The following is an 18,695-nucleotide window of genomic DNA, read 5'->3' as shown; positions in this document are numbered from 1 at the left end:
CACGCATTTGTTTATGTATTTTCAAAAGTTTTTAACACTTTTATGTATTTTTTGTTTATTTTAAAGCTATTTAATTGTCCTATCAACACTCCAAAATACGCAATTGAACCTAGAAATGCACTAATCATTTTTATTAAATTAAAAGAGTAGAAAAAAGTTGGCAAAAATTATCATTTTTTAAAGGAAATCATGTATTATTCCAAATAATTGATTACTTGGTATGGGTTTTTTGTTTTTTGTATTATTCTGCTGAATTTTACTGAATAACACATTAATATACCTAGAATACCTTGAAAGTTTGGTTTTCATAATATATTCCTGTTAATCGTCACAATCTTAGTTTTCATAGGATTGAGTCGGTTAATTGGTCGTCATTCGTTTAATTTTATACTATTCGGTAAATTTTAGTTGTTATAATACAAAAAACAAAAATTCATAGTTAATAATAAATTATTTGGAATAATGTACAATTTCCTTTTAGAAATACTAATTTAAGCCAACTTTTTTCTCTTTTTTAAAACTTAATACAAATAATTAACACATTTCTGGTTTAATTGCGTATGTCAGTTGATAGGACAATTAAATAGCTTTAAAATAAAAATAAAATTACCTACGTCAAAATTTTGAAAAGTTTTGAAGATACATAAACAAATGCGTGATACGCATGGTTTTGATAAGAATAAGTTAATTGCTCATAACTAAAAAAATAAAAAATTAGATTCAATCTTTAAAGGGTATTTTTTCATCATTTTTGGTATACTTTCATATAATAACGTTGGCCGGTCACTTCACCCTGGAACGAACACATTGTATATTATTTAATATTTTTTTTTTCGTACAAGGGTCTCATTTAAAACATATTAGGTATATGGGCACATAGCAATAAATAATGAATAATGTATTAATGTGCCACTTTATTTATAAATTATAATTTACAAGCTTTTTTTCTTGCTAAATAATAATCGATTTTTTTTAGGTGATTTATTTAGTGTTACATATCCTATAACGAAAAAAGTAATGAACAAATTAGAGGCCCCTAAATATATTCTGACTTTCGAGGCCCGGGGGGCATGCCCCCCTGCCCACTCCCCCCTTAACACGGGCTTGGGTCCAGGGGATTTGGACCAAAAATTTTTCAATGTCTTATTTTTAACCAAATATGAAAACTAAATTCAATAAAATTACAATATACATGTTTTGGACAATATACCTAAAATCATTATTCTTGGTTTTAATATTATGTAATTTAGTCCAAATGTTAACTTTAAATATCTATAAAAATTAACTGTGTACAGTAGGTATTTACTATTTATGAGAATCGTTGCTTTAAATTGTCAATCCTTGGCTATAAAAATTGAATATATTATAACTTTTTAACTACAAAATAATTTGAAAAATGTCTTTAAATACTTATAAAAAAACTGTGCCTATAGGTATGGATCATTAATATGAATCACGTATATTTCCCCTCCTCCCTCATACATTTTTTGATATGGACATTTTCCCCAATTTTTTTTTTAGTTCAATACTATTTAATAATATTTTTTTGTTTATAATTGAATATGAAATTATTATATTTTGACTGTTTTCTAATTTTGTGACAAACGCAGAATACATTTCGAAATATTTTCATAAATTAATAAATTATTAGGTAATGTATATTTTTGATCAAATCAACTACTTAAAACAATAAAAATTGCTATTAAAATGATGAACAATAATATTTAAAACAAGTTAAGTAAACATAATGTGTGAATTATGTGTTTGGGATTGGGAATAACAAAAGAATCGGAAATCAAATGTTTTTTACACCCACTAAACACAGCACGTATAACCCACGTTTATAATAAGATTAATTTTGGTGTATACATAATATACGTAGTTAATAACAACGGTATACTATACGTTTAAATAGGTTTGCTTGAAGTTTACAATACGTACACTCGTATATTATTTTCCATGATCTAAGTACGTTTATTCAACGTTGATCATACCACAGAACAATGATCATACATTGATCATTGCAATATGTCGAAAGGTGGCGCTACCTGTACGAGTACATTTGTACCTACTACCATTGCCGAGAAAATTTGCGACCGGATTATGTACAAGCAGTACAAGCGGTGTCACCTTATCTTCTCTACATCATAATGATATTATTATACCGCATCGTTTTGTTTTTATGTTTGGTACAATATTTTTGATATCCAGAAAACGACGTCGACGCATTCATCTTTCATCGCAAAAACTGTGTTGAATGCTATTTGTGTTTGAAAAAATATGTATTGCTGGTTCTAGCGATGTCATCGTCAAGGAAGAACAACTTGCTGGTCAAAAATACGGGCATGAGCCTGAATGACAGGTATGAGATATTGTTCGTCGTCGTAAGTGTTTGTACAGTTATTAAGACTTAACATTTTGTTGATGTAGGTTCACACAAATACAAAAAAAATCCAAAACGGTGGGGGATGATGAACTTGTGAGGAAACACCGTATGCTCTCATTTAATATGGAACGTAGACCTGAAGTAGCAGCTTCATTGTTATTGAATCAAGTATGTTTTAATTTTTATCTAGATTGTTATACCTACAAGTATTAAACTTACCCACATACTTTTATTGTTAAAGGAATTTATGAATAGAGAACGACTCCGAGTACCACTTCCGCCACCCTTACCACCTCCAAGACCGGAAATCAACAAACAAATGTACAATAGTATTATGCATAATATGATAAGACCGTTAGATAGATTAGGAGTTCCTGTTCATGAAAGACTTTCTGTAGGAAGAGTTCCATTAGTGGAAGATAGAAGAAGAATAAGAAGACGAAGTAAAGTTATGTCAATTTTTAATTTGTATATGTGTTACATAATAAACAATTTATTTTAGGAGGTGCTAAGACTAAAATACGAGAATCTGGTAAGCCCAATTTAAACAAAAATGGAAGTAGCATAGGCACTACAAAGGTTTCTAAATCTAAAAAACGACAAATATCAAAACAGAGGTAAGTCTTAAGAACATTTCATTTATTAAATGAGTATTTAAAATACTTATAGTTGTAAGTTTTAATTAATTATTTTAATCACAATTAAAAATTGCTATTAGTAGGTATTAATTGATAAATTATTTAAAATTATATGTTTAGTAACAATTATGAGCATTTCCAATAATGATGAATGTTATTGCGCTTAATATCAGACATTCTTACATTCATAACTAATTTTTTGATCAATATACTTGGGGACCTCATTGTATTTATATAATAAATTTGCAACTGAAATTTGGAATGAAATGATCTTACAATGTAATATTACAATAAATAATTGTTTTTTTATAAAATACAAATTAATCTCGTGCACTTCGTTGCCCATTAAATGTAGGTACCACTCTGGGCCGTCCTGACGATTTGCGGTGCCTAAAATGTCATTATCATCAGTGGGCAGTTATGGCATATTATGATATATACCTAGGTATAAATGGGCAATGTGCAAATAGACTTAAAAATATAGTACCTTGTACCTATAATAATATGAATAAGTAAATAAATGAATAACACAACACGTCTTATATTTAAACTTAATATAATAATATTCATAATTGAATAAGTCAATAAATATAGTAGGTACCCAATACAATATAAATAAAGGTGGATAAGTGGGTACCCACTGCAATACAGTAGTTTCCCTTGTAATGAATGTGTTTTATTTGAATTCAATAATAAATCATTATAAACAAAAATAGATTGTAACGTTATGGTTACTGACGCCCGGCAATATATTGTAGGTCGCCAACCTATGACCCGTAAAACACCATACTGGTGAAGGAGGGCGTGGGATTTAAAAAAAATCGGGTAGGAGGGTAAAACAATAAAACAAAACAAAAAGTTAAGTTACACAACTGGGGAAATGTATTTAAGTTCAGTGGAGAAAGCTCACTGGCGTAAAACTCCAACAATAGAAAATTAACAAAAAATAATAATAATTTCGACGGGAGCTTTCGTCGCCCCGTGATATACACACGCCACATTACCAATGTATAAATATAAATATAATAATAATTGACAGTAAGAATAATAATAATAATACCGTATTCACCTTTTGTGAAAATACTAATAAAAACAAAGGGGCCCGGCCAAGGCATACAAATAAACATATAAATAATACATGTTGCCCAATGGAGGTCTACGCGTCTCCGCAGTGTTTCCCCTTAGATCTTGCCCATCGGTGAGGCTCAACGCGGGAGGGATTTCTGGGTGTATCACTCCATGGTGTACTTTTAATGTTTATAAAAAAAAAATGAAATACACCGTAAGATAATATTATAATATATGACGCACACTGTAATTGCAAACAACTTTAGCCGGCGTACAATGGACTACTAATTAATAAACTATATTTCACAAAACTATGGTATCGTCCCGGGAAACCATATACAGTGAAGTATTGGTGGGAGGATTCGGAGGTTGCTCCTGAGTCCACGCGTACACACCGCGTAGCGAGAACACAACACCGGGCAAGTGGATCACGATATCGGTGCGGGGTGCCGTTAAGATTGTCGATGTGCACGCGTTGTGTTACAAGATTCTGAGCAAAGACATTGTACAGCCTAGCATACTTGTATAAATAATCAAATTTAATAATAACATTTGGTGAAATTTTCAAGTGTCATTACAACAAAATATCAAAAATTTGTTAATTTAACAATGAGAATCATATATTATAAAAATGTTAAATTTATACCCTGATAAAAAATTAATGTTACTTTCCAGTAAACGTTTTACTTTTTTTTGGTTGGAACATTTTTGGAAAATCTTATCAAAATTTCAAATGTTAGCTAAAGTCAAAAAATTCGAACTTTTTAAATGACCAAAAAATAATTAATACCATATTGTATTTTTAATATTCTTGAACTTTCATTAATGCAATTTATAAAGGACCTAGTATTTCAGTTGGTCAGTTGGTTTTTACTCATAAACTTGCTTTTAGATTTTAAGTAAAACGATGAATGTATTAATTTTAAAATGATGTGTGTTTTATTTTTTATTTTTGTGTCTGTCATCACCTTTTAGGACATTAAAAATGCTTGGATTTTCTTCAACAGTATCTTTTTTGATAGGAAAGTGAATCTAGTTGGTACTTTGGGGGGTCAAAAGTAAAAATTTTTCAGTAGTTTTCAAAAGTGCCGTGTAAAACAAATGAAAAATTAAGGAAAAACGAGAATTTTGGTTTTTAGTGTAACTCTAAAACAAGTGTCCGTAGATACATGAAATTTTGACTGAATGTTTATATCAGCATTTTTTATACACCATAAAATTTTCCAAATATTTTGAGCTGTTTAGGAACATTTTCAGTTTCAAATTTTTTTAGTTTTTTATTCTATAAATATCAGTAAAACTGTATTTGATGGGTACAAAAGCTTGAAAAATTAATAGAAGGCTCCTAATATATTGTTTCAAAGTTAGATAAAAAATATTAAAAATCCATAGTCACAATTTTTTTTTTATAAGCATTTAAAGTTCAAATATTGACAAAATATGTAAAAATGACGAAAATTTCCAAATTATTTTGAGTTAGAAATTCATAAAAATTTTCTTTTTAAATCAAAGATTTGAAAATGTTATGCAAGATTCCTCATAAATTTGTCTATCCTTATCAAAAAAAAAAATGTCTACAAGAAAGTCAAATTAAATTATTATGAACGTTTGAAATTCATATTTTTACAACATTCAATATTCAGTCGATTTCTCATGTAACAATTTCCTTATTTTGTTGTAATTAAAATACGAATGACTGTAGATACTTGAACATTTCACTGAATGTTTATATTTTCATTTTCTGACATTGTTAATTTTCAATTTTTTTAGTTTTTTTTCTATAATTATCAATAAAATTTTATTTGATGGGTAAAAAAGTGTAAAAATATATAGGCACAACTTTTTTTTATAAGTATTTAAAGTTCGAATTTCAACAAAATTTATCAAATTTAAAATTTAATAATTATTTTGTAGTTAAAAATTTATAAAGTGTTCAACTTTTATAGCTAAGGATTGCAAATTTTAAACAAGGTTCCACGTAAATAGGTTATATATAAATTACTTTGTTCACAATAATATTATCAAATATACTTATAATAATATCATACATTGACAAACCGTCTCCGCGCAGAAACGTTTTTCGTATACAATGATATGATATCATTGAATTCAAATTTAACACCATCCATTACAGTGACCCACTTGTAACCTACTGTACAGCAGAGCGACACCCACTTGCCCACCTTTTTTTTATTGTATCTATAAAAAGGCGGGGCCTGTCCAACTATGGTGAAGGTACGGGGTCCGGGGCAAGGGCCCTGCTCGACCTACTCTAGGTACAGGCCTGGTACCACTATATGATTCAAACTTTGTTCAATTCTTTATTTAATATTTGTTGTATGGTGTTCAAAACTTAAAAATGTTCATCAATCATCTTGCATCATAAAATACTTATGCAAGCACCACTTTATAAAATGTGAATTGTTAATTTTGAAAGATGTTTTCTTAGTGCACACTTTCATTGCAAATTTCAAGCCTCTATCACTATTTAGGCTCTACGTTGATCAGTTAGTCAGTCAGGACACGTTCAATTATATTATGCCATAGCCATCTTGACCGGCTTTGCCCGTGAGACATACTTGTGATTATATGAGCGAAGGTTTGCAGACCTCTTTAGAGGCATACGTAATTGGAGGGTTATGGCAAAAAACGGTCATAGACAAAAGAAAGAAAAGATCAAATAATTGTAGTACCTTTTGGTTAGTTTCATAACGAATCGACACGTGAATTAAGTTATGGAAAAACGATCACGGTCAATGATATAATACAGGTTTAAATATTACCATAACGGGAAAAAAATATCAGTTCTGAAACTTTAAAACTGCAATACTGAACATTTTAGGAATATTGACTATTATCTTTTTTTCCCGTAACCCTTCAATTACAAATATTTTATTAACATATTGTTTATAATATACATGTATAGGTTCCCGGGACACCGGTCAAAAAATTAGTGTTAGAAATACCATTTTTACAAAGTTATATGGTTTTGATCAAATATATATAAAATTGTATTCAATCATAACCATTAGCAACCTTACAATAAACAAAAATATATTATTATTTAGTTCTTTTTCTTGCTGAATAGATGGCGCCACTATTGTATTTTTTGACATCCAGATTTTCTACTTTTCCAGTGAATTTTCCTTTTCCATTCGTTAATATGAACCTTGTCCAGGGTCAGACAATACGAAAAAAACAGAAAAACATCAGCCAGTTTTTTAATATAAAAACTTGTCTCGCAGAAATAACTTGAGCCTCATGAAATAGCGAGATATTTATAATATTCCTTGGTACTTTTCCGTTATCCCGACTACCACAAGTCTCAATTTCGCTATCTCGACTACCAGTCAGATTTTATAGTACCTCGTAACAACATGGTTAATGGTGAGTTACCTGTGAGCTGTGGCCAACTTGAGGTGGTGTGTTTTATAGCAAGTGAGGGATATTTTCGTTTTTTTTTGTCTGAGCGCAATTAACATCTAAATAGTCAAAGCTTGTTGAGTATTTTGAAATGTTTTATCTTGATGATGTTTAAAGTTAATTAAAAAATCAGAGTCCAATGTGATTCTATCTAGATGTTCCTCTCAAAAATAAATAATCAAAATCTGACAATTCTTTTAGTTTTCCTGTAAAGTAATTTTTGATTGTTGAAATAGCTTGTCATTATTTTTCCGCATGGCCTGTCATAATGTACATCGTAGTTGTACACTCTGTATATAACATTATACATTCAATATAATACTCGATTAAATGATTATTTTGTTATTTTGTTTTGTTGACAATACAAATTAATTTATAACATAACATGTATAATAATTAATGTTATTAATTGTAATATTTTCAACTATGTATCATTTTCAAATCTACATAATAGTTTTTTGTGTATGTCTTATAGAGACCAGTTTCCTCGCAAAGAACAAGTAATTTCTAAAGAAGATTTAGACCAACAGCTGGATCAGTTTATGTCACACACTAAACAAAAACGAGATGAAGAACTGAATAGAGTTATTCAAGAACATTCTTAACAAAATCTGTGTGGTTAAATATTTATAATTCAATTATATAGTAAAATATATTTCTTAATACTGCCTTATTTAAATTAATATTTCAAGTTATAATTTCTGTTTTGTAATTCATTTCTATAAGTGATATAATTTTAAAAGATATATGAAAGCTGTATAAATTGAAGCTACATTAAATATTTTCATTAGTGTTTAATTTTTCACATTCATTGACTGTCTATTTGTAATAATACAATTATTATAAAATTATAAAAAAAATATATGTTTATGTATTAGGACCTTAGGCATATAATAATAAAGATTAAATTATAAAAATATTATTAATCGTTTTTATTTATTAAGCATGTATATTTTGTAAAAAAAAAATTATTATTGGTAAATATTTTATGAATTTATAAAGAGTAATCAAGGACCTTTTCTGATTGTGCTACTGAGCTGAGTTTTTCAAAACTTTTATATTATTGACAACCTAAGATAATAATCTTTTAGGATTAATAATCACAAGTGCACGCATAGTGTATAGCAGTGATGCCCAAGACCAGAACCAAAAAACAGATTTTTCATTATTAGTAAACGAAACACAAGCTCAAATTTCAGTTTAAAAATAAGTGTAAAACATTTTTATACATTTTTTTTTTACTATCATTATTTTTGGAATATTTCAAAGAATTCATATATTAATAAAAATCATAATTTGTAATAGTTTTACTTTTTTTGGAATATTTTGTTTTATTTAACCCTTTGAGGCATACTGGTATTATATCAAAACCACCTTTTTGCTATTTATATATGGTTATTCAGTGGTATTTTATTGAAACCACCTCCAGTTGAACATGGTAGTACTGTACATTATTTTTTTCAACTTTTTTTGTTATATGATAATGTTATAATTTGATATTTTAATAAATAAAAATTGAATTAAAAAAAAAATGAATGTGTGACTGAAAATTTGTAACAAGCCACATAAAATACCTTTGCGGTCCGCAGGTTGGGCATCACTGGTGTATAGTTTCTGTTAGTTTGATTTCTTAAATCTGGTAAATTACACAGAAATGTATGAGTATACTCTATTTGAAGTAAGAACAGTAGTCGGCAGTAACAAGTTACAATCCTCGATAATCAGAGGCATTTTCAGAGGTTTTCCCTCACCAAATAGACACGAAAGACCAGTGCTTTGGAACAAGCTACGCCCTTGCACATAAGTTGGCCGCTGACTATCGTTCTTATTTTGAACAGAGTGTAGTAGTTGTATATTATGCAACTATACTATGTCCAGCGAGAAAACGAGCCACGGCCTGACCATAATCGTTCTGGTTTCGCGCAAATCTGCCCATCAACCGACGGTGCATTCTGATGGCCATCTTTGGAACACTCATAGGGGAAACCAGACCTCAACCATTCGCTCGTCAGTCTGCATGCGCAAAACCGGCGCGTTCTCTCGTTAGACAGATTATAAAATGGTCAATAGAGATACCTACTGATAAATAATTGTATCTTTACCTATAAAAATGATGCATACTATAGATAATATTAATAAACATAGAATAGAGTGCAGAAGTTCAATAATTTTACTAACAATATGATTGATTCAAACTTCAAATAAATATTTATATAATTTTAATTTTATTTAATTTATACAAATACCTCCAATAATATTAAATTGGTCTTAAAACAAGTATTAATGAAAATATAATTATTATAAAAATCAGAATACATTATAATTTGTAAATATTTTATTAGATTTTTTCATAATTAGTTTATAAATAAAATATTTTATAAATTATGATTATGTAGATAATAAGATATCAAAATAACAGTTTTAAATATTTGTTTCGAATCCCAACTTCTTATCACAGATTTATTATATTCATATGTAACGAGTCTTACAATAGAGTATGTATATTTTAGTGTTTAATAACGTAAATTGTTAAAGCTTTTAACATTCAATATTTTTTTTTAATGATTAGACAATTTGTTAACAAATAACAGTACTAAATAGTAAATATTAAAAATTAATAAAAAATCATTTTTCTAACTTAAGATTTGACATTAGTAGAACAATTCAATCGACAAGACAATGACTAAAAAAAAAAATGTTTAAAACAATACTTCGATACTGTTATTTATCACATCTATCACAACCTGATAAAAAACCAATCACCCAATTATAGGAACAAAACATAAAATTATAAAAAAAAAATAATAATAAAAAGTGTAAGGAATGTGACATTTTGGATTCATTTTATACCTATAATTATAACATATTTTATTTGAAACAATAATCTTGACAGCAGTTTTGCAAGTTAACTGCCAATACTTTAATTACTGGCATTATTCCTAGTATATGTTATTCCACCATGTTTTTCCCATTCTTTATTGAAATCGTTTTCTAATATTTCAGCACCCCTCTTACGAGTTAATCCTGTTTCATCCAAACTTAGTTCACACATCTGCATATCATCTTTCCCTGGAATAAAAATGTAACAAACAAGTTTTTATAAAAAAGATGTCCTTTAACTAAATATTATTAGTGCCATGTAAGTCTTACCGGCATTAAGTAAAATTGCTGGTTTATCAGGATGTAATTCCATTTGTCTAGCCACGTATTGTCCATCAAAGTGTGCATACCACCATCCACGATGCTGATCTCCACCAGATCCAGGTGATCTGGTAGGTGTACTTGAACGTACAAATGGAATGCGAAAATATCGTTGGCTACTCGTAGGAATTATTGGCTGTACCTTTGTGTTCTGATAATGTTTGACTCCCTTTGACTGATTAGCTACAAAGAGATTGTAATGTAATATAATATTTATATTAATAATCAATAACAATAACTTAAATATAATTTCTGTGATTTACCAGTATCCATTATGGAACGAGGCACTCTTTCATTGTCATCCATATAAGTACGTTTTTTGTTCTTTGCTTTCCAAGCGTGGTATACCTTGAGGCGGCGATGAAATTCTACTCTACAAGCCTATTGAAAAAATTCTATTATCGTAACTCACTAAGATATTAAATTAAGCACATTGATTTTAGATTTACCTCTAGTAGTTCAATATCACAGGAAGTATTTATAGTGTCTCTAAGTTCTGAATACTTCCACTTCGACAAATCATATTTACTTGGTGGTTGTTCTATATTTGTAGATCTCCTGTTTAAGATTTATTTTCACTTTAGTATTCTTTATATATATATATATATATATATATAATATCATTATACTTACTTTGAGTATGTATTAGAGATATCTTCAACAAAACTATTTGTTTCTTGAGCCAACCGTAAAGCAAGTTCATGATCACGTCGCTCTTGTTCCATTTGCTCTCTAAACTTAGCTTCGGCTAATGCAGCCTTATCAATCTCCTCCTAAATTTGAAATTGAATCGTATTAACTACAGAACTTGTAACATATATTTTAATAAAACCTACTTTTGTCAAGAAAATATCATTTTTATGTATTTCTTCTTCTGCTTTACGGCGAAGTTCTATTTCTATTTTTCTATAAATAAAAATCAGTTATAATTTTAGAATGGTTTTATTTTATTTTAGTATTTTAAAATGATAAAATTAAACATCCAACAATACCAATTCTTTCACTCACTGTTTTTTAATTTGTTCATCTTCTAATTTAGCATGTTCTTCTTTATCTTTAGTAGCCTTAACTATTTCCATTTCTTTTTGTAATTTAGCTAAACGTTGTTTTTCAGCTTCAGCACTTTTTTCGGCATTGGCTTTCTTTCTTAAACTCTCCATTTGTGAATTGGCTGCTTTAACCAAACTATTATAAATATTGTTTATTTCAGCTGCTTTGATATTTTCATTATTCTAAAATTATTAATCATGAATTTAATATAATGCTAAAAATATAATTTTAAAATCATTACTCTTATCTTTTTAATTGCTAAATCAAATTCAATTCGCAACTTTTGAGCATCTGATATACAGAGAGCATTATCTTTTTTAATTTGTCCTGCCAGTGTTTCCATTTCATTTAATATGGTCTAAACAAAAAAAAACACAATGAGAATTAATATTTGATAGTTATAAATTTATAATATAATAGTATTGCACTGTTGTATAAACATATGTTATTTTAATAAATTTTCAAACATTTGACAATTCGTTAAGAATTTAAGCAACAAGTAACTTAAGACTAAACTGGTAAATTAAATATTGATTGTGCAACATTCCATAAAACTGCTAATTAATTTAATAAATTAAATAACTGATTAACTTACTTTCAGACTGTTTATTTTTTTTATTCCCATATATCTAGGCCTATGTTTCATTTTTGATAAATGCATTCTCACATTTTTTTGAATTACTATAAGATTTGCTTGGCGATACAATATTTTGTTTTTCACTAGAATAATAATGTGTATGAGTATGGGAATAATATTGGTTTATATTTTATGAAATATTTTAATTTAGTAGGTAAATGAACATTTAAACTGATACAATGCCTTACATTTAATAACAGATAAAGCACACCATTGAGATTGTTTCCAATGTAAAGTAGTCAGATATTTCTGCACCTTTTCGATCATTTGTTTCAAGTTTTCTGGATCTGAATGCATAATTGCATCAAATTCAGCAAATTTTCCTGGTCGAAAAAATACTTTTGATACACCAAACTTGTAATCACCTTCATTAACTCCAACTGCTCTGAACAAAGCCTAAAATAAATAAAAAACATTATAATAATAAATTATCAATTAACTAATATAGTAATGTAGAATATCCATCTATAAGTGATATTAAAATGTGTTACAAAGATGTATATTTCATACTCATTAATTACTTTTGAAAATATTCTTGGTTCAAGGCGAGCAAGCTTTGGAGGCAGTCTCTGTTTGTACATATCATATAGTTGTTGAAATGGAGCACGAGATGGAAAACCTTGTTGCATAAGTTCTAATACACTTGTCATGCCAGAACACTGTAACTGGGATAGAATTGATCCACCATCTATCAGGTGGTCCACCATTTTGTCATTTGGTTTAATACATCTAACAAAGTTTGTACCCTATAAAATAATTGAAACAGATCTGATGACACATTGATTTATTCAAAAATTACTTAACTTACAGTACTCTTTAATTTTTCCATGAGCTCAGCCAATTGACTTTTAAATTTTGATCCAACACTTATGAAGTTCAACTTTCCTTTGTTTGCACATTGTGTGCTGGTAGCAAATAGACTTTGTAAGAATGGATTGTTACTTTCTTGAACTAGACCTTCTAAGTTTGCATGAAGAGCATCATTATTTTTATCAATGAATTGGCTCTGTAAAAAAGCAACACATTTAATGAACCTGTTAGTATTTTACAATTTACATAAGTGACACAATTAAAAAATTAATTGCAATACAAATTTAAAATAAAGTCTATAAATATTAAATATAATTCTTAAATTTAATTTTAAACTGAAATAATAATAAATCCAATATTAAAAGAAATATACATTAATGCTTACAGTTCGGTAACACACTGCTCCGGCAAAATGTCTAACCATAAAGCCTTCATCATCTCGTATTTCTCGATGAGCTTTGAGTCTTGAAGCTCTAGCTAAAGCTAGTCTGAAATGCCCCTGCCATCGTTTGTGTACTTCAGTAGTAAAATGTTCAGAACTTTGTTTTGGTAGTTTTGATTCTTCATCCAATAGATTGAATATACCACCATTTTTTGATTCAATTAAATCTGAATAGTACATAATAGTTATTATGAATAAATAAAACATAAAGAATTTCATACTCATTTCTTTGTAGTCAATATTATGAAGATCGTAGCACATGTATTTTTTAAACGTTTTAGACCAATAAGCGGTAGTAAATTACGCTTACTCCAGAATGTTCCGATTTTAATTTTTTATACATGTATGAATTCTTTGACAAAATATCTAGGCTTTTTAGGGAATTGATTTCCAATTTTTAATTTTAAAGGACCTTAAAATAAAGATTTTTTTCAGAAATCCTATGAATAATAGCATTACATTTCTGATTTCTATTTATTTTAGGCAAATCTGAAATCAAAAATTGATTCCTAAAAAGCATAATCTAGAAGCTATTTATAGTTATAAATTCAACAATTTTTTCGAAATTACATTCGAACATCAAGAAGTATGTTTAATGTACTACCACTTTAAGTAGTTTTTATAGTTATGCAAACAAGAGAATATTTCATTTTTTGTGAAGTATTGACACGTTCATAGGAGAGTTGCATCTGGCAGTGGTTGCCCGACACTGCATTATAGCAATTCTCGGAAAGACACACAAATTTTCATTTATTAATATTACACATAGACAGAGCCCAAATGTTCATGTCATTTGAATTGCCTAAATAATGCTCCTTCAAAAGTTCAAACATGATATGCTGGAGTCCCCTTAATACAAATATTATTCAGGTTATTAAGTCAACTAGCAAGGAACCTATCACCTATGTTGATACTATCAGTACAATATAAGTAACTGTATACCGATTAGTGTTGGTAGTATAATTATTAATTGTTTTTAGTTGTTTCAGTATTATTAGTTGGTATGACACCATATTCTACTATAAACTATAATAGATTATTTTTACCTATACAATCTTGATTGTCAACAAATTCAATTTTTCTTACAGCTAGGCCTTCACGTTCATAAAGCATTTGTTCTTCTTTAAGTATCCGTTCATTGAAAAATTGTTGAAGTTTTTCGTTACAGTAGTTAATGCAAAACTGTTCAAAACTATTAACAGTGAAATATTCTAAAAGGAAATAATAGTGATTAAAATATTTTTGTAATTTTAATATTATATTATAGTAAAATGAATTTCTTACCAAATCCAGCAATATCTAGTACACCAATATAATAATTAGATGCCTTAGATGGTATACTAGAATTTATCCTATGGACAATATTATCAAATAGTTTTCCGTATATGGCTTTAGCAAGCGCATCTCTAGCATTATTTGCTTCATATTGCTTTAATGGTACCCTATAATTTTAAAATTATATAGTTAGTAAACAGCATTTAAACAATTAGGTGTTATTGTATTAATATTATTCCATACATAATTACGGTCCCTTTGAGTCCACCTCGATTAGTCATCATTACTTTAGTAATAAGTGCTTGTCGGAGCTCGTCAAAGTCGACAGATAGCAATTTGGCAACTACAGACAAACTACTTTCAGTTTGCTCTGTCACTTTACAACCACCTTTAGTGCTTTCAATGTTTTCTTCAAATTCTATATTTCCTAAATGTAAAACAGATGCTACAATCGTATAAATGTCACATCTTTCTTTGTTTGATAGCCCAAGTCTACTCAAAGCCTACAATTAATGAAAAAAGATAATCAAACAATTTTAAATTATGGATTAAAGAAGTAACTTACTTCATCCATTGTAGAAAATCCTTTGACATCATCTAACATTGGATCTCTAAGACCCCCTTGTTTATTTTGAAGTTTACTCTTTTGATCATTTTCCAATTTTTTACTAGTTTGGTTGTTAGTAAAATATTGAGTACAGCCTTTTCTCAAATACTAAAAAAATATATGCTATTGATTTGCTTTAAACAATATATATATTTCTCTTAAGCTGACTTACATTAAAAGCATCAGGATTGTCAAGTGATAATTTACCACGTAAATCAGGTGGAGCCCCAGCACACAGCAAATAAAATACGTGGTAGTTACGTTCTTCTGAGCTTTGAATACAAACTCTAGATTTTTCTAGAAGATAATGACTGATATATCCTCCAACAACAGAACATGAACTATCAAAATGAACTTCCATAAATTTTCCAAATCTTGATGAATTATTGTTACGTGTCGTCTTAGCATTCCCAAAAGCTTCTAAGACAGGATTTGCTAAAAAAAAAAATATACAACCATTCTAAGAAAAGTTTTTTAATTAATATCTAACATTTAAAATTGTTACCATCTAAAATGTTTTGATCAGCTGCTGGTCCATTAGAAGATCCCCACTGGTAGCATAGATATCGTAATAAATGTTTTGTAGATTCTGTTTTCCCAGCTCCCGATTCACCAGATACAATAACAGACTGTGATTGCTTAAGCACTTTCATATCCCGGAATGATTTATCAGCTAGATACAAATCAGATAATGAGTTTTTATATTTTAAGTTTTTTTTATGAATGAATTAAGTATAATAGGTACCAATTGCAAATATATGTGGAGGTAAAACGCCAAGAGATTTTCCTTTATACTTCTGCATAACATCAGTTGAATAAAGATTTTTGATTTCTATGTATGGATTGACAGATATCAATATGTTAGCAACATAAGTCTAAAAAATTGTTTGAATAAAAGTAATTATTATAAAATATTTTTCAGAAAATGAACAATTTATTAACAATTTAATAACTGTTAGAAAATATCTATAAATAATTATTGCAGATTTACTGTTTTAATCTAACATAGGTACTATGCAAGGTATAATAGAAGGTATATGTTTTTAGCTTAACTTTGATTAACTTCAAAATAGAATAATTATAAATTAGGTACTTACGTAAATCTTATCCTTTGAGTATCTTTTTTTAACATTGTTTAATAATGTGGCTTCGTTTAAATGCATCAAAGAACCTGTAAATTGATAATACGACTTATAGTCACCATACTCATCTTAGATTTGTAGTTCAATATTATATTATGCTTACAATTATCATCGACATCCTTATCGTCAAAATGAGGGTTGGCTGTATACATGCGATCCAGAGGCAGTGTAAATTGAGCTTTTGATGTTCCCACAGGTTGTACGGTGACCTCGTCCATTCCTAGATCTACAATTGTGGCCAGTATGAAGCCTTCTTTGGGCTCCGGCACCCAGACCACTTGTTCCATTCTGCAATACGAATATAGATGTTTTATATCAGTCAACAATTAATTAGGAGCTTGGGTAATCGAAAACCTAGACACATATTTGAACCGTTAATGACAAATATTATTATTCTATTATGACATAAAAAATGTAACAGAGCGATGCAGCGTGGCAATTAATATTGGCTGTAATCGAACCATTTAGAAAACCGATGTCCCGAAAATACTTTCGGGGTACAAACACAACCGTTTACCTTTTAGCCATTGCGGACGGACGATCTTTGGGGTGTGGAACTTATTGTGTCCGACCTTTTATGGCCACATGTGTGTCGTCGGAAACTGAAGAGCGGCAAACGCACCGAACGGTTCCGGGACGACGGGGGCCGCGGCCGACCAAGGCCATCACAATATTATATTATGGTCCGTATGACGGCCGCCGACGAAAGTTCAACGTAACATTTCGCAGTTTCGCACGACAATAAGGTCGCCGCCCGCCGTTACAGATGGACGAAGGGGGGTGGGCGATTGATAGTACTACATCGGCGGCGGCGGACGAGTTTACTGTATTCGACCCATAACCACGGTCACACCGTGATTACGGTCATAACGTCTGAACGTCATTATATTCTATGGTGATACCGGCGGACTATGGAGGCGTAAAATATAAATTGTAGAAAGCGCTAGGTAAGATATAATATAATAAATATAGGTACCTATAATTATCATTGATAATAAAATATAAATATCATATTTATATTTTTTTATATAATATTATACATTAATACATTATATCTTAGTCCGTTGTAGAAAGACTAGAAATTTAATGTTCCTAAACATTATCCGTGCAGATAATGAGATGATAGCCAATAAGTAGGTATATAGCAGAGCATATTTTAACATACAAAGTATGGGGCACTAGTGCCCCCCAGTGATATTTGAATGCTACCCAGTGGTGGGTGATCGTGCCACTAACCATAACACATTCTCATAACGACCGATGCCAATGTAAATTATTATGTACATAATATATTATAAAGAACATATAACTATTTTGAGCTCTCGGCTCTTGTATAGTCTATCCCATATTATTATATAATTAACAATAATATTTTATTGAATGTAGAACAAGTCACATTCATGCAATTATAGCTTTGCCGGAATTGTTTATATATATAATATATATATTGATATAAAATACGAATAGATATAGATGTAATACGAAAATAATACACGTAATTTTAACAATGTTATAAATTTCTTCGGAAGTCGTCGATCGTCATCGTCTTCATAAATTGAAAGCTGGGTGAGAATAACGTGCTAAGTTTCTAAATTTATGATTTTCTACTCATTTGCATCCTGTGCTCCTGATTAATAAGGTAGGTACGCGACTATACACTGCACAGGTAAATTTTATATTACGTTTATACAATTATTTAGAGGTGTTCATATTTCATACCACGGAAATACTTATACTCGTTTAATATGATACCTACTCGGATGTACGGATGTAAGTGGCGTAGCGTGTGTGTATGTACAACTATTTCGGTATCTTATAATAGTATAATATTTTGTGGATTATCTTCATAAATCATAGTTCAGTGTGATTGTCGATTGATTTTTATGATTTATCCACAACACCACAGCTGCGCCGCGTTAAGGGGACTGGAGCAACCATATTTTCCATACATTAGCTCATAAGCGAAAGAAAATTAAACATACTTCAGCAGCACGATTTCAGTTAGAAAGTAATTTA

General features: G+C 29.4%; 2 protein-coding genes across 3 annotated transcripts in view; one reads left to right on the top strand and one right to left on the bottom strand.

The window, feature by feature from the left end:
• Window positions 1–2,168: 2,168 nt before the first annotated feature.
• On the top strand, window positions 2,169–8,434 carry LOC100162433 (uncharacterized protein). Its single transcript, NM_001246097.2, has 5 exons — window positions 2,169–2,362; window positions 2,431–2,554; window positions 2,628–2,829; window positions 2,889–3,003; window positions 7,991–8,434. The coding sequence occupies exons 1-5, from the start codon at window positions 2,301–2,303 to the stop codon at window positions 8,118–8,120; spliced, it is 633 nt and encodes a 210-aa protein (NP_001233026.1). The 5' UTR covers window positions 2,169–2,300; the 3' UTR covers window positions 8,121–8,434.
• Window positions 8,435–9,700: 1,266 nt separating this feature from the next.
• LOC100164525 (myosin 6) overlaps window positions 9,701–18,695 on the bottom strand; it is a 28,577-nt gene continuing 19,582 nt past the window's right edge. Inside the window, exons 1-23 of one of the 2 annotated variants that reach the window (XM_001946275.5) lie at window positions 17,197–17,446; window positions 16,783–16,967; window positions 16,635–16,708; window positions 16,283–16,412; window positions 16,043–16,210; window positions 15,710–15,972; window positions 15,496–15,645; window positions 15,174–15,433; window positions 14,940–15,097; window positions 14,702–14,866; window positions 13,599–13,822; window positions 13,212–13,409; window positions 12,925–13,149; window positions 12,592–12,799; window positions 12,362–12,486; window positions 12,008–12,124; window positions 11,725–11,948; window positions 11,553–11,622; window positions 11,350–11,489; window positions 11,166–11,274; window positions 10,980–11,097; window positions 10,666–10,899; window positions 9,701–10,584 (exon numbers count right to left, since the gene is read on the bottom strand). In XM_001946275.5, the coding sequence (XP_001946310.1) occupies window positions 10,436–10,584; window positions 10,666–10,899; window positions 10,980–11,097; window positions 11,166–11,274; window positions 11,350–11,489; window positions 11,553–11,622; window positions 11,725–11,948; window positions 12,008–12,124; window positions 12,362–12,486; window positions 12,592–12,799; window positions 12,925–13,149; window positions 13,212–13,409; window positions 13,599–13,822; window positions 14,702–14,866; window positions 14,940–15,097; window positions 15,174–15,433; window positions 15,496–15,645; window positions 15,710–15,972; window positions 16,043–16,210; window positions 16,283–16,412; window positions 16,635–16,708; window positions 16,783–16,967; window positions 17,197–17,207 (3,705 nt within the window). In that variant the 5' untranslated portion in view covers window positions 17,208–17,446 and the 3' untranslated portion in view covers window positions 9,701–10,435. Of the gene's footprint in view, window positions 10,585–10,665; window positions 10,900–10,979; window positions 11,098–11,165; window positions 11,275–11,349; window positions 11,490–11,552; window positions 11,623–11,724; window positions 11,949–12,007; window positions 12,125–12,361; window positions 12,487–12,591; window positions 12,800–12,924; window positions 13,150–13,211; window positions 13,410–13,598; window positions 13,823–14,701; window positions 14,867–14,939; window positions 15,098–15,173; window positions 15,434–15,495; window positions 15,646–15,709; window positions 15,973–16,042; window positions 16,211–16,282; window positions 16,413–16,634; window positions 16,709–16,782; window positions 16,968–17,196; window positions 17,447–18,695 lie in introns of those variants that run through there. The other variant, XM_003245405.4, reaches the window with a different exon arrangement.

The sequence above is a fragment of the Acyrthosiphon pisum genome, chromosome A2 (genome assembly GCF_005508785.2).
Source record: "Acyrthosiphon pisum isolate AL4f chromosome A2, pea_aphid_22Mar2018_4r6ur, whole genome shotgun sequence".
Classification (NCBI taxonomy): domain Eukaryota; kingdom Metazoa; phylum Arthropoda; class Insecta; order Hemiptera; family Aphididae; genus Acyrthosiphon; species Acyrthosiphon pisum.
This window is presented reverse-complemented; position numbering and strand designations above follow the sequence as displayed.

Coding starts and splice junctions, on each gene's coding strand:
- LOC100162433 (NM_001246097.2), top strand. CDS start 2,301: ATGTCATCGTCAAGGAAGAACAACTTGCTGGTCAAAAATACGGGCATG. Junction 2,555..2,627: donor CTTCATTGTTATTGAATCAA/GTATGTTTTAAT, acceptor TTATTGTTAAAG/GAATTTATGAATAGAGAACG. Junction 2,830..2,888: donor AAGAAGAATAAGAAGACGAA/GTAAAGTTATGT, acceptor AATTTATTTTAG/GAGGTGCTAAGACTAAAATA.